Source organism: Taudactylus pleione, unplaced genomic scaffold, assembly GCF_031769625.1.
Source record: "Taudactylus pleione unplaced genomic scaffold, aTauple2 ptg000250l, whole genome shotgun sequence".
Lineage (NCBI taxonomy): Eukaryota > Metazoa > Chordata > Amphibia > Anura > Myobatrachidae > Taudactylus > Taudactylus pleione.
This window is the reverse complement of record NW_028284652.1, coordinates 9,346,486-9,372,853: the sequence shown is the minus strand read 5'-3', so window position 1 is coordinate 9,372,853 and position 26,368 is coordinate 9,346,486. Positions and strand designations below refer to the sequence as shown.

The 26,368-nt window shown below is 45.6% G+C and overlaps 1 protein-coding gene across 2 annotated transcripts in view; it reads left to right on the top strand.

Annotated features, from left to right (window-relative positions):
* The window catches only part of LOC148515391 (sodium/calcium exchanger 1-like), a 158,873-nt gene that overhangs the window by 129,712 nt on the left and 2,793 nt on the right, over positions 1 to 26,368 (top strand). For both annotated transcript variants that reach the window (XM_088480154.1, XM_088480153.1), the window contains exons 3-6: positions 12,149 to 12,243; positions 12,646 to 12,764; positions 14,969 to 15,068; positions 16,108 to 16,380. In XM_088480154.1, the coding sequence (XP_088336280.1) occupies positions 12,149 to 12,243; positions 12,646 to 12,764; positions 14,969 to 15,068; positions 16,108 to 16,380 (587 nt within the window). The remainder of the gene's footprint in view (positions 1 to 12,148; positions 12,244 to 12,645; positions 12,765 to 14,968; positions 15,069 to 16,107; positions 16,381 to 26,368) is intronic.

Sequence of the window (26,368 nt, the reverse complement as noted above, 5' to 3'; positions counted from 1 at the left end):
GGATGTGGGCAAGAGTCTTCTGGACTCTGGAGAGATGGACAAGGTAAGCCAGTGGCTCCCAAGGTGTACTATCCAAGCCTGGCTGAGGCAGTGCACGGTCTGACTCATTTGGGAAAGCAAGGTATGTGCAAATTGGTGAGAGCATACTGGTGTGCACTGGGTTTATCTTCTCAAGCGGAAAAGAGAGCAATGTCCTGTATGACCTGCTTGAGGAAAAACATTGGGAAAACGATCTCTACCGAGCCATCCCACATTCCTCCGACTGACGGACCTTTCCAGGTAATACAAATTGATTTCATCCAATTACCACCCTGCAGGAATCTCAAGTATGTATTAGTGTGCACTGATGTGTTTTCCAATTGGGTTGAGGCATATCCAGCTGCCACTAATACTGTTGCGTTTACTGCCAAGAAAATTGTTCAGGAGTTTGTATGCAGATACGGTATCCCTAAAATTATTGAGAGTGATAGGGGTACTCATTTCACAGGTAATGTTTTCCAAAATATGTGTAAGCTGATGGGTATTAATAGTCAACTTCATACCCCCTACCGACCGCAAGCCAGTGCCAAGGTAGAGAGGATGAACGGTACTATTAAAAAAAAATTGAGTAAAATCATGTCGGAAACTGGACTAGGTTGGCCAGAAGCACTACCACTTGTCCTTTATAGTATCAGGACAACTCCTAGACCCCCTCTTAATCTGTCCCCCTTTGAAATACTGTTTGGTAGACAACCTCATTTGATTATAAGTCTGCAGGAAGATTTGAAAGGTAACAACAAGGTAACTGTAAAGTATCTTATAACAATGAGTAAACAGTTAAAACAGCAACAGCAGAAACTGAAATTGTTGTCACATTATATGCCTGAAACAAACTGTCATGATGTTGAACCTGGAGAATTTGTTATGATCAGAAATTTCTTGCGGTCAGGTTGTTTGACTGATCAGTGGGAAGGTGCATATCAGGTGTTACTGACGAGTACAACCTCATTGAAGGTGGCGGAGAGAGATACCTGGGTCCATTCCACTCACTGTAAGAAGGTCAATCAAACGGTGGAGATACAAGGCGGAGACGAGGCAGATAACGTGGACCTGTCGATCGCGAGCTTGTTCCGGGAGGGTTAAAAGGTTGCAGTGAGATATCTGAACTAAAGAAATTTGTAGATCCTTGCTACGGCAATGGACTGGTCTGCTGTGTTCATTTTTGTATTCTCTTCCAGAGTTTCCATCATCCTGGTTTGTTCGGGGATTTCTGGTTTCTGTGACGGGGTACCGATAGAGCAGAGAGATCTGCTATTCTGGATACTCGGAGACAGTGTTAAGGTTTATCGTCTGAGGATTATTGTATGTGTGAGTTCTGTGGGTCGTAATTGATGAGAATTGCATCCAACGGTGTCAACCAGTATTGGGGTGGGTATCCTTTAGAGGATTATCACACCATGGTGGGCAAAACTTTAAATGTTGGGTGTGCTCTCACGTGCCCCAAGGACAGCATAATGTAGGATTAGTGCCATTCCCATTAAATGTCTCTGAAATTTTAGAATTACAAAGAGGGCATGTACTAGATGGAGAATGTCTTAAGTCCAAACCACCTCATTTTAAACACCACCAGTACCAAGTAGATAAACCACTTTTATGTTTAAACATCACCAACTCCAATGAACCAGGAAGTTGGGAGGTGACTGGGAATAATCAGACGATGACCTTCTCACTAAGAGCTGATCGTGAGCCTATGAATTATGAACTGTTACGCACAATTAGGTCAAGTGGAAGACACTTCCGGTATAAATATACACTGAGTTCCACCAAATAAATGATTGGTAGGGTACCAGAAGGGTATTGTGCCAAGATATTACAAGAAACTTGTATGAGTCAAATGGGAGAACCTGAAGTAGGATCACTTGCTAGGGAAATGTGTGGGTTACTAATGTTCACTATTCCTTATGTTCTCCCCGATGATGTATATTTTATATGTGGAAGGAAAGCGTATAAGTGGCTCTCTCTGAGGTCCGAAGGTTTGTGCTATCTGGGAAGAGTAGTTCCAGAAGTTATGACCCTTACACATGGTGAAATGCTTGGTATTCATGAAAACACACCATTGCCATATCTTCACACACAGAGACAAAAGAAATATGATACCTGGTGACGTGCATAAAGCCACACAGTTAATTAGTGAGACAACTGGTTTTCAAGTTTTGGTAGCATTGGATCCCACTAGGATCGCTCGGGGTACACTAAACTTTAGATATATCCAAGATCTTGCTAAATTAATAGATAATATCACCGAGATGTATGATGACACATTCAGGTATACAGGTAGGGAGTTGCAGGCCTAAAAGAAAGAACTCATGCAACATAGACTAGTGTTAAATTATTTAACAGCTGTCACTGGAGGGTATTGCGTAACTTTGGAGTAAAATTTTGCACTTACATTACAAACGATACCAGCGATCCCAAGGAGGTAATAGACCAGAAGATGGATGAAATTCTGCAGCTGAAATGGGAATTTCAAAAGAACCATAATGGCTGAAGTAGAGGAGAAGGTACAGGAATGAGTTTCATGGTTGAACCCAGTGAAATGGTTCTCAGGCTTAGGAGAGTGGGTCCAGGAAATGATTGTGAGCATAGGTAAACTCCTGATCCTCATACTGGTTGTCATCATAGTAATTGGCCTATGTGTCAGGTGTGTTCCTACTGTGTTGAAATGTGGAAAATGTAAAGATAAGATAAATCGGAAGAATGAAATTATGATGGTGGCCAGTAGTAACAATATGAATACTGAGGTAAATGTAGGACTGCCTTACAACTCTGAACTAGAAGGTACCATCATATGATGTATAAGATTTAGACATGCATAAAAATGTTTTATTAAAATGTTATTTTAAAACATCTTAAAAAAATGAAAGTCCCTATTCCCCCTCAAAACTTCCTTTATAGGATTGGTGCATCCCCACATCTTTCCCCTGATCTTCCAAGATCCGCTGAGTGCGTATAAGGGTAGTTTTATGTCCCCTCCTAGAGACACATTATTGATGGATTAAGAACCACATTGTGCCATCCCATAAATTAACATGAAATAATATGTCATAATGTAAGCCAAAATTAATTTTAAAATCAGAGTATGATAGCATTTTATTTGCTATCAAAGGGTGGACTGTCGAAGCCGGATAATTGGTTGAGACAAGATCGGTTTAAAATCAAATCTGCGCAACGCCATTTTGCGAATGGAAATGAGACGCCATTTTGCAACTGGCTGCCCAGCGCCGTTTTAGTGAATCTTGCCCATTATAAGTACATACGGCGATGCTATTATTTAGCATCGTGCGATTCCCACGCAATAGCAACAAGTTAAAAGTCCTCATCATACAAATACAGACAGTCACTAAAACATATAAAATGATCAACCTTGCAAAACACGTACCATAGTGTACTCCACAAACACGTAGTCGCACAGCGCTAACTAGCATCTTTTCTTAATTCCCCAATACTTACACACTGCACACTTACATAAAAGGTTCCCTAGCATTAAAGTGTAATATTCAAGGTTTATTCAGTAATTATTAATGTGAAATAAAGGTTATTTGATAGCTAAGGTTTAGTACATGGTAAGCAGACCGTGTTTAGTGTTGTACTGATCCACTGTGTCTCAACAGATTTCCGGTATCATCGGTGAGAAGATCGCAACATGCGTCTGCAAACTATGAACTATAGAGAGTTAAAACATTAAAATGTACTCTGTAATGTTATCAGCTTAGATAAGCATACAGCGGGAAAAAGGACACAAAGAGCTGTTGGAGGCTGGTTTGTGTCCATTCGAATTGACCTATTAACTATCCTGTAACAGAAGTACCATGAAGGAGAACCAATGGAATCATGCCAATCTGTTCTATTGTATTGGCTATCCCTGTAAGAGTATATATGTGCGCGCTCTGAACCCAGTCTTGAGTCTTCTTGCTGTGCTGTTGACGGAGGTTTCTATGCTGATGCCGGTATCTGGGTCCACAGCGCGTGCGTATGTAACAACTGTACCTTGGGTCTGTATGATTTATTTGCGCTAATTGTCTTTAGATTACAGCGTGTAACCATTTGTTTTTATATTGAATAATAACTTTTTGTGCTTTAGAACCACACTCAAAGTCTGAAAGCATTTATTTCTTGTGCGACTCATTACGCTAGATAGCAACAATTATTAGAAGGTATAGGCAGGATATTAGAAGGTATAGGGTTGGATTGCATAGAGGTTTTATTTAGGTTTCGATAGCAGTGCTTACCTGTCTTCACGCTGTTCAGCGCTCCAGGTTCTCTCCGGCGTAGACGCTGCCTGTGCCTGCTGCTGACTGGATCTAACTAGATCCAGCAGGAGCGCAGGCTCCCCACATGTCGGGTGACGTGCACCCATGCACTGGATAACTTGGAACGCTGGCCTCTGCAGCGATCAGAGGCTTTTTTAGTCTCTGATCGCTTCAGAGACCAATGTTCACAGTTACTGCAGCAAGTTGGTCGCAATCTACCAGCAGGAGCTACGCAAGCTAGCGGTATACCTTTTGACCGGCCTGCTGCACAGGTATTGTGATAAGATGCATTTTGGAGCAAATATAGGAGGTCAAAGATTTCCTGCATTTGGCATATTCCCTGGTGTCTGCCTTTGGCATAATATCTTATAGTTCATAAATCTTAGGGCCAGTACTGATAAGAAGCATGCTTTTCTTTTTGCTGTAAGAGGTTAACCCGTAGGTTCAATAAATTATCAAACCATGCAAGCCATTGTCCCCATAATTCTGCAGCATTGCAGTGATTGAGGAATTAATGCTAGCATGTCAGCCATGGTAAATACTGTATGAGTAACTTAGCTGTGTGTAAATAATGAAAAGTTTATCCTCGTCGCCGGTTGTTACGTTCTGATGTCACCTTTTCTTATAGCATTGAAACATCAAGGGGTCTATGTACTAAGCAGTGATAAGTGACCGAGTGAAAAGTGATAAGTCTGTGGTAAGTGCCAGCCAATCAGCTCCCAACTGTCATTTTTCAAACACAGCCTGTGAGATGACAGTTGGAAGCTGATTGGCTGGCACCTTATCACTTTCTTAGACCCCCAAGGATGTTAATATAACCCTTTGCCACTTTTTATGATTCTATGTCAATCAGTAAATATACTCACAGGGAAAAACCCCTTTATATACTATGCATTCTGCTTACACAGCTACTATTTTCTTCTGATTTTGTTCTAAATGGTATTTTGCCCATAATGCTTAGTGCTTAGTGTGTGCCCAGTCTACGTTACAGACAACACCTGTCACCTGTCTTACCTGTTTGCTATTTTGTTACACACATAAGGACTGTGGGCCTGATTCAGCAAGGTACGCACGCTAGCAGATGCACGCACCCAGTCACTGCGAGAATATGCTAATCAATGCATACGCACGGAGACTGCAGCACAAGAAGCAGACACCCAGCAAAACATAAAGCCGCCCACCTATGTCGTGACTGACAGCGTAAACATCGGGAACATCGAGTGCCATTGAAGCTGCGTGTAAGCTGCCGCAGGACTTGAGAGATCCTGCACGCAGAGAGGTGTCCAGCTGTGTGCGGTGCCGCTGAGATTAATTTATGCACGCCCCTGTAACTCCTGCTTTCGGCCAACCACCCCCCTTGTCATCACCCACAGACGGCACTTCCTGTCAATCAACATCGGAGGTCTCTGCGGGCTCCCTGCATACTCTGAGAGAGCCCTTACCGTACTCAGCAACCTGTTCGTGCATGCGCAATGTGATGCATACGCATGCGCAGATCGCAAACATCGGCCCGCACCGTGTGTTCTCTCACTTGCGTTGCTTGCTGAATCAGGCCCTGTGTACAGACTCCTCAAATATACATAAAACACATTTCAGTGCCTCAGGTACTAAAATTGCAAGGTATGTAGAAATCACTACCCTTTCATTGGTTACATACCTCCCTTTCATTGGTTACATACCTCCCTTTCATTGGTTACATACCTCCCTTTCATTTCTATATGCCACATATAACAATCATGATCCCCATTACAATGGCACCATAATTGTCCTTCCACAAAATGTTATTACACAGGATATAACAACATTATATAGAATATAGCAATGTTAGTACTATGATCATACAGTGTATGATTAAGGGGCCTATTCATCATAACTTAAAACTCTCGGGAGGTAATTAGGTTTAGAACTCGCATGGAGTTCTACCTAATTACCGAAGGAATTCATCATTCCTCCTCTCCATAACTATCTATTCCGAAAAGCTGTCATTTTTGCGATGACAGCTTTTCAGGAAATAGATAGTTATCTCTATCTACACTAACTTACCGCATCTGTAATCCGTGCTGCGCATGCGCTGTTACATCCGTGCTGCGCATGCGCTGTTGCAGTGCTGCACTGTAGGTATGCGCAGCACTGCCTACAGTGGCGGTAAGTTTGTGTCACCCCCCAACCTCCTCCCCCCCACGCTCACCTCCCCCCCGTCCGCGCACTTACCTGCCCGCTGCCGCGCCTCCGGCTCTGGTGGCTGTGCTGTCACGTGTTCTCCTAGCAGCCCACAGTACAGTTTACTCTCTGCTGGGAGAACATGTGTCTGCACAGCCCCAGGAGCCAGAGGACGGACCAGAGGGCCGGAGGGAGATGCCGCGGGGCCTCACCAGCTGGAAGCAGGTAAGTGTCACCTGCTATTCGCCACCTCACAGTGGCAAATAGTAACTCCATCAAATTCCGAACATACATAATTTTCGGAATTTAATGAATAGCATAATTTCCATATCCCCATACTAATGCACTAATGTATGGGGAGTGTGGAAATTAACGCAGGGGGACTTAGCAAGGAGATACCAATGATATCTCCTGTGCTAAGTGTGTTCATGAATACTAAAATAACGTTAATTAAGGAAAATGTCCTTAAAAACGTTATTTTAGTGTTGATGAATAGGCCCCTATATCAGTTACTCATAAGGTAGCTTATATCAGTAATGTTCATTCAAGGAAGTCTAGGAGATATTGGTGATTATGCAGATTCAACAAGTATGTGGCTCAAGTTCAATTAGTCCATACCGGTGATGCCATTAGATCTTGTACAACTCTGTTGTCTTCCTGGACTTTCATTCTCCTGTACGAGAAATCAATGTCTGGGCCTCATCATCTCAGGCTCATCTCCAGTAATGTCCTCATCTTCTCTTCCAACCACCGTAAAATAAATCAAACCGGTGGCTAATAAAAAGAAACAGCCTGAGACAAACCATAACAAAAACACCTCTTTATCCTACAGCAAATAGCTCTTCCACCTGTCTCTGTTTCTTTCTACCGTTAAACATTTCTTCAAAACAATTTAATCAATGTTTGTGTATCAGTTATACAAAAAAAAAAATCAACCTTTTACCATCACGATTAATAAAATCTATATACAGCCTGCTCCAAAACACAATATATATATATATATATATATATATATATATATATATATATATATATGAATCTGTTTTCTAAATAATACATCTGTGTACTCAATCAATCATACTGGTGTGAGCTTTGTGGAGGGTAAGAAACATATAAAACCCAATATACTCCATTTCCTTTCTGTAAAATGGGTATCTTTGTCTTTGTCTGTTTCTTCTTGGACATCGTATAATAACAACAAGCTGTGTCACAACGTCAGGATATTCTCTTATCTTGTATCACTCTGCTTGAGACAACTTCACTCCTGAATGATGGTGTTCTGTAGCTGTTCAATACAGCACTCTTCCTGCTTCTGCTTGGTGGCAAACAGTGCATTCAGATTGCCATCCTTGTGCAGCTGTTAATTCAAAGTTAATATTGCCCAGTCAGTGTGTCTGTAATACCCCTTTTTCACCAAAGATCAGACCTGGGACAGACCCACTTTTACACCGCGGCACCGACCTGAACCAGTTCAGCACTGACCTGGCCCTCCGGCGCAGGTGAGCAGCGCTTCTTCCCCTCCCTCCTCCTCTGCGACCCTCTTACCTCACTCCGCAGCAGTCCAGGGGCAGGGAGGGCGGGTGGGATGCGCTGCTCCGTTCTGTTCGCAATGGATGCTTGTAGATGATGTCATCTCCTGGCGCCACTGAAGCCAGCCAATCGGACGGCATTCGACACGATCTGGGTCATCTTGACACGGATTGCGCCGTTTACACTGCAGGGTCGCATGGGAACGACCTGTGCTCAACCCTGGAAGTTAACCAAGTTGGATCGCCGGGTCCCTGGACCCGGGTGGATCCATTTACACTGACAAAAATCCCGGGTTGATGCGCGTTCACGTGCATCAACCCGGGATTTTTATGTCAGTGTAAAAGAGGTATAATTGTCTGTTACTCTTTGTTATCAGATATACAGATCTTATCTCTTTAGCAGTGTCAGTGTGTTTTCAATCTCCATCAGTGTGTATTTTACACCCTCCTGTACACAATTTGCAGGTAACTAGAAGGTAACCTGTGGCGATATCAGTGGTAAGCAGAATAGAGGTATATAGGTGTCTAACCTCAGGAGCTAAGTACTGGGCATCCACACAGTACTGTGACACTCTACTACACAGTACAGATGGTGAAGGCTGCACATGAGCAGTAGCCCAGCGTTGACGATATCAGGTCGGAAGTCGCGCCTCCTCCTGATTCTGGGTCCTAGTACCCAGCATGTATCAGGAGAGAGTGACGGAGCGCACTGCTCTCTAAGCATAGTAGCAACATAGTTCACATTATGCCACATTGTAGTGGTCCCCGATCACATTATGCCACATTGTAGTGGTTCCAGATCCCATTATGCCACATTGTAGTGCTCCCAGATCACATTATGCCACATTGTAGTGGTTCCAGATCCCATTATGCCACATTGTAGTGCTCCCAGATCACATTATGCCACATTGTAGTGCTCCCAGATCACATTATGATTATGCCACATTGTAGTGCTCCCAGATCACATTATGCCACATTGTAGTGCTCCCAGATCACATTATGCCACATTGTAGTGCTCCCAGATCACATTGTGCCACATTGTAGTGCTCCCAGATCACATTGTGCCACATTGTGGTGCTCCCTGATCACTTTATGCCACATTGTAGTGCTCCTAGATCACATTATGCCACATTGTAGTGCTCCCAGATCACATTGTGCCACGTTGTAGTCCCTAGTTTACATTATGGGCCTGATTCTAAGTCGCATGCACTGCCAATGTTGGATGCAGTGAAGTGATTTTTCTCTTCTGTACATGCATCTAAGTCGCATTGCACATACGTCCAGATAACGTGAAAGTCGGAGTTGTGATTGAGGCACACAGGAGATGCACGGTCTCAGAAATGTCTCCAAATGTAATGAGGATTCCTGTGCGGTGATAGGGAGGTGGCTTGGTGGATGCACAGAAGTGGTCTATTTTATGGGCGTGTTATGGGAGTGTCACAGGCGTGCGCTGAAAGCAGTTGTGTGTAGAGAGGCTCAACCACTTACATAGGAGACCATACCCGGACGGAGGAACTGCACCTGCCATAGGGTGCGAGTATCAATGGTGCGACTGATGGTTCATATAAAGACGCACCAATCATTATTTCAGTGTCTACAGAAGCTGACAGTGTACGTCTTTATATAAATGCTGCTACATGGTAGGGCTGTGTAGCAGTATTTATATAAAGTTGTAGACAGGTGACCGCCAAAAAATGCAGACATGAACTCGTCCGACTCCCCCCAGCACACAAAATGTGCAGTCAGCCTATGAAGCCAGATAAATGCCAATCTTTTGAGAAAAGAAAGAACATGATGTTTTGCTTTGCATACTCCACAAGTGGAAGCATTTTTCTCCATGTGTACAGTCATACAGTGCCAGTATTTGCAAACCTTTAGTAGAGGCAGTGATGGCAGATAATTTATTTACGGGAATAATGGCCGAAAGTGAATTTTGCCTTCACATAGGTATCAAATAAATGAGTTTGGGGTCTATTTACTAAGCAGTGTTAGGAGACAGAGTGAAAAGTGATAAGGTGCCAGCCAATCAGCTTCCAACTGTCATTTTTCAAACACAGCCTGTGAGATGACAGTTAGGAACTGATTGGCTGGCACCTTATCACTTTCTTATCACTTTTCACTCTGTCTCCTAACACTGCTTATTAAATAGACTCCTTGATCTTTGAGCTGATGATACAGCCAAAAGTCCCACATTGGTAGAATGAGTACAGTACATTAAGAAGATCTGACTCTGTGCTCTGAAAGCATATATAGTTGCAGTTCCGGTAGCAAGAGCCATCATTATCTGAAAAAGTCACTTAGGAGTGGACATGATATTATGATTCATCCCTATAGACAAATGATTAGATATGTTGCTTTTGTTTACATTTGCAGCAAATTTGTGGTGTAATTTACCCCTGGTCACATACTGGATAGGTCTAATCCCAGTGCAGCTGGCACTGAGCACCCGAGAACGTGGTGGTATGAGTTGCATGGAGGGGCTCTGGTGGGACTGAGAATATCCATCGGTGATGTGAGCTCAGCTGGGTGCAGGCGGAAGCAGGCACGGAGGTGGGGCCCCTAAGCCTCTGGGTCCTATTGCAACGGCACCCCCTGCTGTCACAATAGCTACGCCCCTGGCTTCACTCCTGAAACAGTGACTCCACATCTGAGGTCCCACTCAGAGGATCAGAGTGGCCAGGAGTATACTCTGCATGTCTCTCCGGCCACAAACTATGTGCATGCACACCACGTCTGCAGCCCCAAGCTGCCCCCCGGCCCAGCCTGATTAAGGGATCTATTTATAAAAGGCACCAATCGCTTATCTCCAGCTTTTAGGCTAGAGAAAGCATTCATTATTGTCTCTCCATATATAATAATAATTAGAAAAGTGTGCAAACAAATTATTGCGCTAGTCATGTTTTCGCAGGCCCCATAGCTTACAATGGTGGTTGTGCAGTTCCACAATTTTGTCATCTTTTGATCTACATATAATACCAGCTCTGTGTGATGTTATGTCTGCACACACTGGAGAAAAGCAGGGAAGAGGCAGTTTCCTTCTTGCTTTCTCCCACAATGTATTGCTTCCTCGGAGCCCGTTCTGCCCTAGCGCGAGCCGACACGTTTGCAAAGGGCTACAGACATAAGTTGACGCCTGTCAGATCAATTGCACAGGCGCCGCGACCCGAACAGGACAGGAGCCGGAGAGTTAGTGTTTTTTTTCTTATGTACCCTCTCGTTTTTGGCAGCGGCCGCGGCAGTCCCCCCATCTAAGAGGGTAGGAGCCGACAATGGTATTAAGGGGTCTATTTATTAAACTGAGAGATGCCTTTCTCCAGTGAAAATAATCCCGGGATTAAAATCCTGGACTTTTGAGGCTAAATCCCGGGATCCTGCGGATTGGGAACCGGGGACTCGCTTCCCTAGTTGTGATAAGCGGCAAGACAGATATTTAGTTAGCGCATGTTTTTAATAAATAGACCCGTTTGATTTGTTGTCTTCCAAATATCTTTATCCCCCACTTTCTCTGTGATAAATCTTGGTGAGTGTTTCAGATTTTAGAGCATTATTCTGATTGTCAGCAGACAATACAAGCTGAGCCTGCCCTTGTACCTCACCCCAGGATTCAGTCTCTTTTGCTTTTCATCTATAGGAAGCAATCTAGCTTGCAGGATATTTGTATATAAAAGAAATGACTAGTAAGAACATTCCAAGAAGAGAGTGCCTGATGGCGCTGGACAGAGGGTCTGGGACAAGAGGTGGGGGAAATAGTAGGTGAACAGTAAAACAAAGTAACAGGAGCTGTAGTACAATGAGGGATATTTATCACAATTTCTAAAGAGGACAAGTAGAGGTATTGCCCATAGCAGATGCTAGATATCATTTTATAGAACGTACTGAATAAATGATAGCTACAATCTGATTGGTTGCTATGAGCAACATCGTCGCTGGTCCACTTTAGAAGATCTGATAAATCTCATCAAATCTGTTATACTGGTGAATATTTAGAACTCCCAAGGTATAAACAAGAAAATGTCAGTTTATAATATACTGTATCACTCAGTGCTATGGGTTTAACACTTCTGAATATTTTTCTTTTAGTTTCAATTGTGTAAATATCCTTTTAGGTGAATAATATAGCTGACCACAAATACAATATTATCTTACTGATCACATGTAATTATATTTTAGGAGATTCATCGAGATAAAGATAATCGATGATGAAGAATATGAAAAAAACAAAAATTTCTTCATTGAACTTGGAGACCCAGAAATGCAAAGAGGAGGTACACAATGAGGGGGGGGGGAGCGAGGAGAGGAGTGGGAACAGCACCGAGATATGAGTGAGATAAGAAGGAGGGATGTGCTGTAGATACAGGAATCCAGGGGAGCAATCAGGTATAGGGGAGATGTGTCACACCTTCTAATGAGAACAAGTGGAGAAATCGCCCATAGCAACCAGACACTAGCTATCATTTAACAAATACATTCCATAATATGGTAGCTACAATATGATTGAATGATATGGGTAATTTCTCCACTTGTCCTCTTTAGAAGTTTTGATAGATCTCCCACTTTGAGAGATAGGCAGAGAGTCATTCTGATTAAGGACATTGTTATTTTATATAGGAGGAATATTAGCTGATGTCTTTAATATACTGGTATAACCTGTTATGTTTTCCATATAGGTGAACATGGTGAAAAATGGGTGGTGCCTAACAAAGGTGGTGAGGAGATTGCAGGGAGTCCCAGCTTGGGTGAACACCGCAAGATGGAAGTCATCATAGAGGAGTCCTATGAGTTCAAGGTAAGGTGGATGGGAAAAATGGTAAAGAGATGATAAAAGGCACAAAGGTACAAAAATAGATATGTTCTGTATATTGTAATCTTCCAAGTATCACCATGTTCTAAGCTCTATCTCTGCTGCCTATCAAGGCTATTCCACATCATGGCTAATGTAATAGCTTGCCATCTACAGCCACTGCTGGGATTTATGCAAGTCTCCCCTTATTTTTAAAGTGGCAATCATATTAATGACTAAAGTTAAACCAAGCTGGTTTAACCTTAAAAATGATTGCCACTTTAAAAATACAGGGAGATTTTCATAATTCCCCGAAGCGGCTAAAGATCGCAAGCTATTACACTTAGGGCCTGATTCAGACCCACTCGCTTGGCTGCGTTCGCACGTAGCCTGCTGATGTTTGCAATCTGCGCATGCGTATAAGACGAACTAGTCCATGCGATCAGGAAGCGTTCGCACCCTGTACATAGATGCCTCGCTAGAATGAGTGACAGGACGAGCCATTTGTGGGTGGTGACAGGGGTTGGTCGATGGAAACGGGGGTGTGGTGGTGCGAACGCAGGCATGTCTGTTCGTCTTAACGCCGTTTCAGAGGCGTGTATAATTAAGACGCAGCATCATAATACACGTCACCTGGCTGAATTACACACTGAAGCATTCGCAGTGCTTGCGGTAGGGTATGGTCAGCTACAAGTGCTGCGTATTGGTCCAATGTTACTCGTTACCAGAGCTGGCCCTAGCTAATTCGGTGCCCTAGGCAAAATTTTGGCTGGTGCCCCCCCCCCCTCTAGTATGTATGTAAATATAAATATATATATATATATATATATATATACACACACACATACACATATATATACATACACATGTCCCCTCCAGCCTCCTGGGTTCCCTCCAGCCTCCTGGGTCCCCTCCAGCTTCCTGGGTACCTTCCAGCCTCCTGGGTCCCCTCCAGCCTCCTGGGTCCCCTCCAGCTTCCTGAGTACCTTCCAGCCTCCTGGGTCCCCTCCAGTCACCTGGGTCCGCTCCAACCTCCTGGGTCCCCTCCAGCCTCATGAGTCATTCCCAGCCTCTGGGGTTCTTCATAGCCTCCTGGGTCCCTTCCATTCTCCTGGTTCTCCTCGAGGCTCCTGGAACCCCTCCAGCCTCCTGGGTCCCCTCCAGCCTCCTTGGTCCCTCCCTGCTGCCTGGGCCCCCTCCAGCTTCCTTGGTCCCTTACAGACACCTGGGTCACCCTCCAGCCTCGTGGGTCCAGCCGCTTGTGTCACTTGAACACCGCCTACCTGCTCTTCATCCTCCTCGGGTGAATCAGTGTCCGGTCCTCCTGTTCCTGGCCGCGTGATTGCTGGTGTTCCTGCTCCTCCATGCTTAGCTCTTCTCAGATATGACCACACAGAATGTGCATGATGTGACGTCATCAAATCACGCGTGTATGTAATCTACAGGAGGCACATCTTGGGACAGGAGTCGGGACCAGCCAGAAGGAGCAGTTGGCCTGCTGCTGTTAACAGCTACTACTAGATCTTCCTCCCGGTCCTGGCCGACAGGCAGCACCTTGATAGGCTAACTGATGCGCTGCCCGATCGGAGCTCAGCTCCGATTGTGGCAGCGGTGAGGGGATGGTGTTGGGGAGCTGAAGAGCCGTATAATGCCCCTAGGCATTACAGTTGCCCATGGCATTTGCATAGAATGCCTATACCTAGGGCCGGCTCTGCTCGTTACAGATTGTTGCATACACTTCCTGGAGATGACGTGTATTGCTAAGGTAGAAGTGGGCATCTTAAGACAGGCTGGTGGGCGTCTAAATACACACGCGATCACACGCTAAGACATAGTGGGCGTTCTAATGTCTTGCCGTGCAATCGTGGGATTTGCGTACTTTGGCAGCTGACGGCTGTGTGCGAACGCATCTAGCGAGCGGGTCTGAATCGGGCCCTTAGCCCCATGTGTCTTATGCTATGTGTTCCTCATGGTCTCACTTTCTTCCATTTCTGTTTTTCTATAGTATGAATTCCTATGCTGTCACTATGACTTCTACCATCTTACATTTCCCATTGCTGTCAACATAATCTTGTCCCTTCTCCTGTCCTATCTTACACAAACCATCACTGTGCCCTCATCATGTCTGAGTTATTTTCCCATGCTATCAACACGATCACATGTAACTTTCGAGTCAACGGTCAACATGTCCTCCTCTAATTTTCACATAGAGCACCGTAGACAAGCTGATTAAAAAGGCAAACTTGGCTTTGGTTGTTGGGAGCAGCAGCTGGAGAGAGCAGTTTGTGAGCGCAGTCACTGTCAGCGCAGGTGAGCATGTCGCACACTTTGTACACGTTCATTCTCTGCACGTTCCTGTTCAATGCTAGCTGTCTGAAGCTTTCCCTATAACACAGCCAGCATTTGTACATAGTACCAAGCTACTCCACCACACCAGATGCCTTTGCACTATTGCACACTTAGGGGCTGATTCACTACCGTACTCAACTGCGAATGCAATAGCAATTTCGCACGCAGTTCAACTGCAATAGTATGCTAATCCATTACGATCGCAATGCCCTCGCAGCATAACATAAGGACACCCACTCTACTTACCACACATCCATAATATTAAACAAGACTGCGAAAGCACCAGTACAATCGAGTACTATCGCAGCCTCACACACACTTGCACAAGCCCTGACCTTACTCAGAAATTGCTAACAACCACGCACACTATGAGACCTCAGACTGCATAGGCCATCGCAGTGGATAATTTTTGCACGCCCCTGCAACGGCGTTCATACGCACTGGCATGCCTGCGATCACCCAACAAGCCCCCCGTCACCACCCACAAACGGCACCTCCTGTCAATCACTCTGCCATGGGCCTGCGCAGTCCCGATCGCAATAGCTGGTTCGCGCATGTGCACTGAGAGGCATACGCATGTGCAGGACGCAACAATCGGACAATTGCATGCATAATCGCAGTTGCGTACTGTTGTGAATCAGCCCCTTAGTTACATGTTACACACTAACCGCCAGTATGCTCACTACTCTTTGCACAAGTAATTTACCTGCACACATGCTTTTTCACATTTCTCTCACCTCCACCCAACTAACACTGCTTCCCCCTGTCCCCACCTTCCTTCCTGCCGGCATGCTACCCACTCACTATCCCCTTTTCTTCCCTCTACCCTGCCTCCCTCCTTCTTCCCCTCTACCAATTCTTTCTATTCCCCTTATTTTACTCTGCCTTCCTATTGCTCTTTTTTCCCTTCTTTCCTCCTGCCTTGTCCTTTTTCCACTCTCCTTCCTCACTCTGGCACTGCCCCATCCCTCTCCCTTTCTGCATGTCCCATCCTGGGCAGGAGATGATGATGATGAGGAGAGCAGTGAGGAAGGGCTACCCAGTTGCTGTGACTACATCATGCATTTCCTGACCGTCTTCTGGAAGGTTCTCTTTGCCTTTGTGCCTCCCACTGAATACTGGGGGGGCTGGGCCTGCTTTCTGGTCTCCATCTGCATCATTGGGATCCTCACTGCTGTCACTGGTGACCTGGCTGCGCACTTTGGCTGCACTGTTGGCCTCAAAGACTCCGTCACTGCTGTGGTGTTTGTTGCTTTGGGTACATCTGTACCAGGTATGGACTGCTCTGACTAGTAGGTGATATTGTTTCTGTATGTTGGGGGAAATAATGGGTCGTGAAGGATTGATTAAGAAACCTGATAATTATTTGGAAAGGTAATTTCATACTTGGCAACATTTGCTAATTCCCTTAGGGGGACCACTGAGGGCAGACACAGGTGAGAGGTGTGGGGGCACGGTACGGTGAATCGCCCCATGGTGCACTGCCTGGGATTACAGAGAATAGGTTCTCAGTGACGCATTTCTCCACAAATCCCATCTTCAAGCCTCCAGACTTCCCACTTCACTGGGAAACCAAATGTATCCAGGAGGCTTGTCAGAACTCAGGGAGAGCTCCATGAACTTCAAAGGAATAGGTAAGTATGGGTAGATTTGCTATTCTATGTACACTTGTGAAATACAGACTTTGTGCCTGTACACACATTTTTTGTCTATATATGACCTATTTTACTGGTGCATTTCCTTATACAGCTCGGAACCTGAAGGAGGATTTTGCTGCAAGTACATTATTCATTTTTGAATGTTTAATTACTGGTGAAATGTGCTTTTTACATTACAGTAGTCCTCATAAAGGATAAATACTGTATTGCCTTGTGGGCAGGCCATAAGCCTATGAGTTTAAGTGAATTTATAAATTAAATATTATATTTAACAAATAATTAGGCAACACATCTTCAGACAGCCTGGTTTCAATAGGGTTATTGTTCCCCATTCAGATGGCAATAGAAAAAGGATTACTGACACATGCGTGTGATACCATGGGCTAAATTTACTAAGCTGTAAATAACAAAGTGATAGAGCAACTATACCTTGGCGTAAAATAGGGATTTCAATTTGCCCAACTCCAGTCTGGGTTAACACCCCTAAACCCCAAAACAGATCAAATAATAATACAAGAAGTGACTAGAATTAGGCAGCTAATCCCACTAATGAATCATTTACTATTCTTCATAAAAGATAAAATAAACAAACAAACACTTCCCTTAATGCGATGATCTCTTTCTTGGTTCAATGGGAAGAATAATGTTATAAGCAGATGGCACCTGGCTCCTGGCATAGACTCCTCCCTTTCCTATTCCTGACTCCTGCCACTCCTTAGTCTATACTTTTACAAATATAATTAATATCAAAACACCATACAAGTGTACATCATTCTCTGTATTGAAATGAACACAACAGAGCTCATCCGCAGGAAACATGTGCCATAGTCAGACATTTGGTATTTGGTTGGTTCTGTTAAAGCTGGCACTTCACTGGTGTAGGTTACACACAAAGAAAAGGGAAGGCATTTTCCCAGTTGACCAAGCCCTGGCTTAGCAAATGTAGAGGATTAGATAATGATCACTGTAGGAATTTTTTAAGGCAGGGGTGCTGAACGCAGAGGATGACACATTTGTGCACACCAAAGCAGAGCCATAATTATACCTGTTGGTTTCCTGTGTACATAAAGAGCCTTGGTGCCCCCATCCACAACTTAAGCACGGAAAGCGCGTGGCGTAGGGGCGCGCCAAAAAAAAAACAGGTGTGGTCTCGCTGTCAAGGGGCACAATAGCACAATAGGGGTGATTCAATTAACTGCGATGTGAATATCGCTGGAATGTCGGTCTTGGAACTATTCAATTCACCGCGCTGTTAAGTCCGACTAGAAGCACTTAAATCATAGAATGCTGTTTCTCGCAACTTAAGCAGTGGGTTTAGCTGAGAGAACCAGAATTCTCTTACTAAAGTGCTGGCTGGCAAACTGTTAGCACAGCGCTGAACTGGAAAACAGCTTTGCGGCCGGCACTTTGGTCAGAATTCTTCTCGAACCCACAGGGGAGTGTGAGAAGAAATCCTTTAGTCAACTTAAGAATCACAGAGAATTGAATAGCTCCGGGACCATCATCCAGGCACTATTCACATCGCAATGAATTGAATCGCTCCCTATATATGAAGATTAAAATTTTATGAGTCCACTAGACAATACATTGTGTTGATAGGAGAGCTAACCTATAACACTAAATGAAGTCTTGCAAGCAGTGAACCACAGGCATGTGTGTGAAGTGTAGCCCATAGGGGGTTGTGGCCGTAGATGCAGGCCAGGATTAATAATGGGGCTGATGGAGCTACAGCTCCAGGCCCACCATCAGAATAGGCCCACAGCCTTATGATGCATGTGTGCGCTGCTGTTGAAAGGAATGTTTCATTCCTTCTGCAGCAGCCAGTTGGCCGACCACGCCCCCCCCCTCGGCCGTGCATATAAACCCCCCCGCGCGCGGCTTTGACACTGGACCTCCGTTGAATAAACATAATGGAGCACTGTGGAGGGCTGGGCTTCTAATGCCCTCCCAGCGCTAGTAACAGCTATTTGGCAGCGCGTCCTCCTGCAGCCCGTCCTAGGCTGTACACTGACCACCACCTCCGTCACATTCTCACAGCTCCTCCGTTTAAGCTGGTGACTCTGTGACTGCAGCAGCACTGGGTGTGATCTTTTAAGTCCCCCAAAAGGTGATGCAGGATGTGCAGTTTTTTCTGTGTATATATATATATATATATATATATATATATATATGACAAACTGTATGTGTGTGTATATACACTGTGCATGTATGTGTGTACATATATATATATTTTCACACATGCATACACATTGGCCGATGCCCTCACAGCAAAAGCAAAACATGCAGTGGAGTAAGGTGCAGCACTCGGCGCAATAACAGGCATAGACAAACGGTTATAATCAAAGCTTCAGTGTGATACTACTTTTACACCTATATTCTGGGTCTGACCCGGAGGTTGGAACAGGGTTACCAACTGGATCAGACCCAGAATTTACCCGACGCCGACCCAGGATATTCCCGAGTCAGCGCCGTTCACACCGGAGCCAGATCTGCAGAGACCCAGCTCTTCCGGCGTGAAAGTGGACGCTTGGAGTTGATGTAATCTCCAATCGCCACTGAAGCCGGCCAAACGGCAGGCATGAGGCGCGCTCCAGGTCATCATGACCCAGATTGTGCCATTTACACTGCAGGGTTTCACGGGTCATTCCATGACACAGACCACACCCCCACATCACTGGTCACACCCCCTGCGTAGTACACAATAGGCCCTTCATAGATTTCAGCTCCAGGCCCATGAGGACCTTAATCTGGCACTGCGTAGATGGGAATAGAGGGATCGCAGCAGGTACCCGGGATATCTACTGCAGTACTTCTGATACATTCGGCAAATAGTAAACATTTGTGCTTTCTCCTAAAGAACAGGCGTTATCAGGGAATAAGCCAAAAATATTTAATGATAAATGGGCCCCTTAGTTAGCGAGTTACTAATTCAACTTATTTTAACATAGAATAACAGATTTAAAGGCTGCTCAGCCCTCAAAGAGACATGCTGTACACTGTAAATAAAATTATTCCCTATGTATGAAACAATGCTTTTTGCACATTAATTATTATATAGGTACATGGGTGACGGGACATGGGGCGCAAGAAGATAGATCACCCCCCCAAACCTTTAATTGGCGCGGCAGCCACGTATGGTCAGGGACTGTGCTTTATAACTGTACCGCATGGAGGAGGAGGTGTAATGTGTGGTCTATAAGATAAAACACTGCACATTGCACCTCCACCTCCATGTGGTGTATGGGCCGTGCAGTCTGTTGCTATAAAGCTGCACAGCCCCTGACCGTCTTCGGCCACAGATCCTGCGCGACCAGGTAAGAGAGATGGCGGGTGAGAGCAGTGGCAGGACACAGGGTGTCAGAATGATTTTATGTTGCCCCTCCAAAATGGGTGTTTTGATTTCCAATGAAATTATTTTATGTTCGTGTATAATCTTTAATTACCTTCACTGCTACTTTACACAGAGCAGCCCACCACACCAAGGGGATTAGAAATAATGCACACAGCCACACACTATGTCCGGCGTCTGTCAGCAAGTCAAAAGATAGCAAAATATCTACTCAGATTCTTTCCGCCCGCCCTGCCGCGCATTTCATTCCGGGGCCAGCAGCATCATGACGTCACATGCAGCCATGTAACCACATTACCGCGCAATTTTGCGTCGGCAATGACACTCCACCCTCGCTGAGCAGTGAGCACAATGCTGCTCAGGAGGCGATACCGGGTGGCCCTGCACACCAGCACAGAGGAGTTGTCACTTAGAATGGCGTCTGCCATTTTTCCCAGATTACCCCCTCCGCGCTTCTTACCTGGCTGCGTCATCACATCATGACGCGGCCACACATAGCTTTCCTACTGTACCTCAGCGTAGTGCCGTCTAGGCACTCCAGCCCACAGGAGCTTAATGGCATCCTGCTGCTCGCCCATGTTCCCCACACCACCACCGTACTTCATATACAGCCGCCGGGATGGCCACTTCGTGACGTCATGACGTAGCCGCGTCATGACGTCAGTATGCCATAAAGCAGCAGCATACCAAACCCGCTAGGCTTTGCACTGCACAGGAAGCGGTGCTGCCAGCTTGGTAAGCTTGCGCTCTGCCTCTGCTAGATCGGCCCATCAGGCCATCGGCCCTTCTGGCATTTGCCAGAAGTGCCAGATGGCCAGTCCAGCCCTGTTGATAATGTAGCCGGAATGTATTCCCCCACGTCATTCCACGTGCTTGTTAACGGGTCCATGGTTACCCGACGGCATCTCCCATTAGAAGCACAGGATGTGAGATGCACAATCTCTCCGTCCTGTCTGTGGGCCACGTTGATATCCTGTATATGGACCACATGTATAATGGTTGGTTGTATTTCCCCTTCGCGCTAGGGACCTGGAAGTGATGTTAGTGAGGGCGGAAGTGCAGTTCCTGCCCATGACAGACAGCTAAAGAAGTTCTTTGTCCCCACTTACACAAGTTTGTTGTCCCCTCACGGGCTCGCTTCGCTCGCCACACTTAGGGCACGGTGGATCGCTGCGCTCGCCACATATTATATTCCCCCTCTATGCCCACTTGGATGGCAGGGAATGACGCTGGACACTGGCTGATGACGTCAAGGTCCTCTCGGTGAAGGGGATTTAGACATTACCCATGTATAATGCTCCTTCCTGTATTTGGACCGCTGTATTTTCGGTCTTGTGCATCGCCAATCCTTATGTGAATTATGAATAATCAATAAATGTAATATACACATACTAAAATATAAACACTACAAATGGAGGTTTATATTTTAGTATGTGTATTTCACTGTGACATCTTCCCCCTTTTTACCCCATTTCCCTCAAGATAAATTGCGTCATCATCACCATTGGCGTAATGTTGCGGCTCACAGCATTACACCATGGGGGTGGCACTATAATGATGTCATTCCCAGCACCACACCTCACACCTGGGCCTGCCCCTCCCAGAGGTTGCCATCACACAGCAGGTAAGTTTGTACACATTTATATCCATATTGCAGCCTCACTTTTAAAACTTTCTTATACAAAAGGCACTAGGTAATCACATGGACATGTTTTTTTTTTATTTTTGTTTTAAAAAACATCTTAAACATTAAAGTCATCATTAAAACCTATTGGGCACAACTGGACTGATGCAAACAGCATAGGTCTCTCCGAAAAAGCCGCTGCAAGCGCTTGGCCATGACAAGGTGGTCTGGGGACACTATAGTAGGGATACCGGCAGCATGGGGTCCCCTGCCACACTGTCCACCAGCCCTAGCTTGTTTAGGGTGGGGCTGTATTCTCTAGGGGAATCAGGCCTACACAAAATATGTGAGGCCCCCTAGAAAACATCCCTGTGCTGAAGCATTAGAGCTCATCACACACCCCCTGATTCAGTATGTGTAGGGTGTAAAATTGGTTAAAAATGAGATAACAGTAGGGCTTGCATCCAACTCTGGGCCTGATTCAGCAAGGAACGCACGGATGCAGACGCACGCACCCGTCCGCTGCAAGAATATGCAAATCAATGCATACGCATGGAGACCTCAGCACAAGTTGCAGACGCCCAGCCGCATACTAAGCCGCCTATCTCCCTTTACTCAAAGCCTGATCAGCACGCAAGATAGCGTAAACATCGGTAACATCGAGAACCATCAGATCCATTAGCATAATAGTGGTTGACCTGACCTTCCGTAGGATTTTGCCTGCTTCCTGTGTAATTATGCACGCCCCTATAAAGGCCCCCGTCACAACTCACAAATTTCACTTCCTGTCAATCGATATCAATATCGGAAGGGTCTGCATACACACTCCATGTAGTCTGCGTATCCGATCACACTGGCTAGTTTGCGCACGCGCATTGTGATGCATATGCATGCGCAGTGCGAAAACATTGCCCAAATGCGTGCGTTCTCTCCTGTGCGTTCCTTGCTGAATCAGGCCCTCAGACCCAGAGACTCAGGGGTAAATTTACTAATGATCAATTTTAATTGTTTAAAAATCGATATAAATTGATCATCAATATTGTTTTTCACGGGCTAAATGACACATTTCCTAACAGATGCTTTTGTTATATAGATTTATAAGTATTAGTAAATGTGCAATTTAGTTTCGGAACACAACATCGATGTTGATCAATATAGAATGTTTTTAATTCATTAAAATCTCTTTAGTAAATTTACCCATTACTCTCCTTTATTGACCTTCTGTCTGTAAGGCTTGCAATCCAAAGATTAAAAATAAATAACCACATGGTAGAGAATAATATGTCACATTTTGATAGTTTTCATTCATCAGGAATTAGGAAAGAAGTGCCAGAGTGACTTCATTGTAATGAGAGAGAGGACTGTAGAGATGGTGGATACGGGATGTAGTCATTATGCTAACAGTTGGGATGCCGGCGCTTAGACTACCGGCACCGGATCCCCACACATGTCAGAATCCCGGTGACAGCACCCCTACGTTAAGTATTAGGGTTAGGGGGAGGGTTAGGCATTAGTTGGGAGGGTTGGCCACTGGGGGGGAGGGTTAGGGTTATGCACTAGGGGGGAGGGTTAGGGTAAGGCACTAGGGGGGGTTAGGGTTAGGCACTAGGGAGGAGGGTTAGGGTCAGGCACTAGGGAGGAGGGTTAGGGTTATGCACTAGGGGGGAGGGTTAGGGTCAGGCACTAGGGGGGAGGGTTAGGTACTAGGGGGGAGGGTTAGGGTTATGCACTAGGGGGGAGGGTTAGAGTTAGGCACTAGGGGGGACGGTTAGGGTTATGCACTAGGGGGAGGGTTAGAGTTAGGCACTAGAGGGGAGGGTTAGGGTTATGCACTAGGGGGGAGGGTTAGGCACTAGGGGGGAGGGTTAGGGATAGGCATTAGGGGGAGGGATAGGCATTAGGGGGAGGGTTATGGTTTTGCACTAGGGGGAGGGTTAGGGTTTTGCACTAGGGAGGAGGGTTAGGGTTAGGTACCTTGGGGGAGGGTTATGGTTTTGCACTAGGGAGGAGGGTTAGGGTTATGCACTAGGGAGGAGGGTTAGGGTTAGGTACCTTGGGGGAGGGTTAGAGTTAGGCACTAGGGAGGAGGGTTAGGGTTATGCACTAGGGGGGGAGGGTTAGGTACTAGGGGGGACGGTTAGAGTTATGCACTAGGGGGAGGGTTAGGGTTAGGTACCTTGGGGGAGGGTTAGAGTTAGGCACTAGAGGGGAGGGTTAGGGTTATGCACTAGGGGGGAGGGTTAGGCACTAGGGGGGAGGGTTAGGGATAGGCATTAGGGGGAGGGATAGGCATTAGGGGGAGGGTTATGGTTTTGCACTAGGGGGAGGGTTAGGGTTATGTACTAGGGAGGAGGGTTAGGGTTAGGTACTAGGGGGGAGGGTTAGGGTTATGCACTAGGGGGGAGGGTTAGAGTTAGGCACTAGGGGGGAGTGTTAGGGTTATGCACTAGGGGGAGGGTTAGGCACTAGGGGGGAGGGTTAGGGATAGGCATTAGGGGGAGGGATAGGCATTAGGAGGAGGGTTAGGCACTAGGGGGAAGGATAGGGTAGGCACTACGGAGGCAGGGTTAGATTTAGGTACTAGGTGGGGAGGTTAGGTTTAGGGTACAAGGATAGAGGGTTAGGGGTTAGCGTAGGCTTACTTACCTCTAGGCGTTGGGATTGTAACCTAGTCGAGATGCCGGCGTCTGGAATTTGACCGACGGGATCCCTAGTGCCAGTAGCCTGGTGGATACATTTATGCAAAAAAGCAAATGAGAAATCTCTATTAGTTACATTTAAAGAGGATAGCAAGTTGCCCAGAGAAGCTCTGTTAATAGAGAATAAGATCTTGAAATACAATTGGATAGCATGTGTACGTAAATTAAGCCATAACATCTAAACCTATAGCAAGCAGGTCACGTATAAGCACAGTACTGGCCAATTCAAGAAATAAAGCTTATGGGCCTGATTCAGAGGTGGGCGCAGTGCTGATGTGCATGCGCTGACTGATGGTTTTTGTACTGAGCATGCGTATTGGTTGCACTGCGCATGCGCACAGAGACGCAGCACAGAATCGGGCTCAGGGTCTGAAAATTACGGGGGCATTCCTGGGAGGTAACGGGCTGGTGAAGATGATGTGGGCATCACCAGAAGTCACTAGAAGCGGCTGCGTTCAAAGACGCATAGCTGCTCATGCAGGAGGCCATAATCAGACGGAGACACCACACCTGCCATAGGGCTACGACTGATGGCGCATCTATACACGCATATTGGCAGAAATGCACTGTGTTAAGGTGCTACAAGTGGGCAGCAGTTGTTTAAAATCGGATGTGGCATTAGCATAAATATGCAGATGCAACTGCTGCAAAAGACAACGTCTGTGTCCATCTCTAAATCGGACTCTATGGGGCATATTCAATTGGGCTCGAGGTTTAGCGAGGTAAAATACCTTGCGCTCCTCACACCCAATTTTGGATTACCGTGGGCATGCGTGCTCCCGATACCCGTGGTATCCAATTTTAAAAAAGTGGTCACGTTAAAAAAAAACTTACCTCCCGCGGCTATCCGCTGGTCTCCGCGGCTCCCGGTGGCCTCCCCTCTATCTTCTCACTGGAGAGGGGGCTGCTGGGAGTTTCGGGACTACTGGGAGGCTCCAGGGGCTGGTGGGAGGGGCAAGGGCTGCTGGGAGATGTAGTTCTCCAAGCGCCCATTCCGGGGGGCCACACTGACACTGGGGGGGACACACATACACCGGGGGTCACACACACCCTCACTCATACACACTACATACTCACCACTGCTGCTGGAGTCCGGGTCCCGACGCTGGATGCAGAAGATAGCACTTCGGAAGGTGAGTAATTACTGACTAATTAAGCTAATTGGAAACTTTCAAAAGCTTAATTAGTCATTAGGAGGGGTGATGCCGGAGTCCCAGAGCAAGTCCCACTGATTTTTCCTAAAATTGGAGAGTTTAGAAAAAAAATCACTCTTGCTCTGGAGGTGCGAGTATAAAAACCTCCCGGTGCGCAAAATAGAAAAAAATACGCACCAAATAGAATAGCATAAAACCCGCACCTGCAGGAAAAACCTCGCAGGTGCGGGTTTTTTGCTGTACTCACACCCAATTGAATATGCCCCTATACATATGGTGCCTTCATTCTCATATAAAAGAGCTCCTAAATTTGGGTAAAGGCTGATGTGAGTGAACCCATTGTACATACTAGGGAGTATGTTTACTAAAGTGTAGGTTTTTAGAAGTGGAGATATTGCCCATAGCAACCAATCCGATTCTAGCTATTATCATCTAGAAGGTGCTAGATAAATGTTAAGTAGAAGCTGATTGGTTGCTATGGGCAACATCTCCACTTTTTAAAACCCACACTTTAGTAACTATACCCCTAGATGTGTATTCACTGCACAGTATGGGCCATTTCACTGTAGTAATTGTGGGCACTGCAATACTATAATTAGACGTGCATTTGTTTAATCAGCATCTCAGTGTAAATCAATACCATTAAAAGTATATGCTACATGGGAGAGTAAAGTCATTCTTTATTTTGTGAAAAGCTCATGTAGATATGGAGAGCATGTGAAAGTCTATTCTTTTTAATTGTCGACATACTATTTCCCCTTTGCCAGATACTAGTAG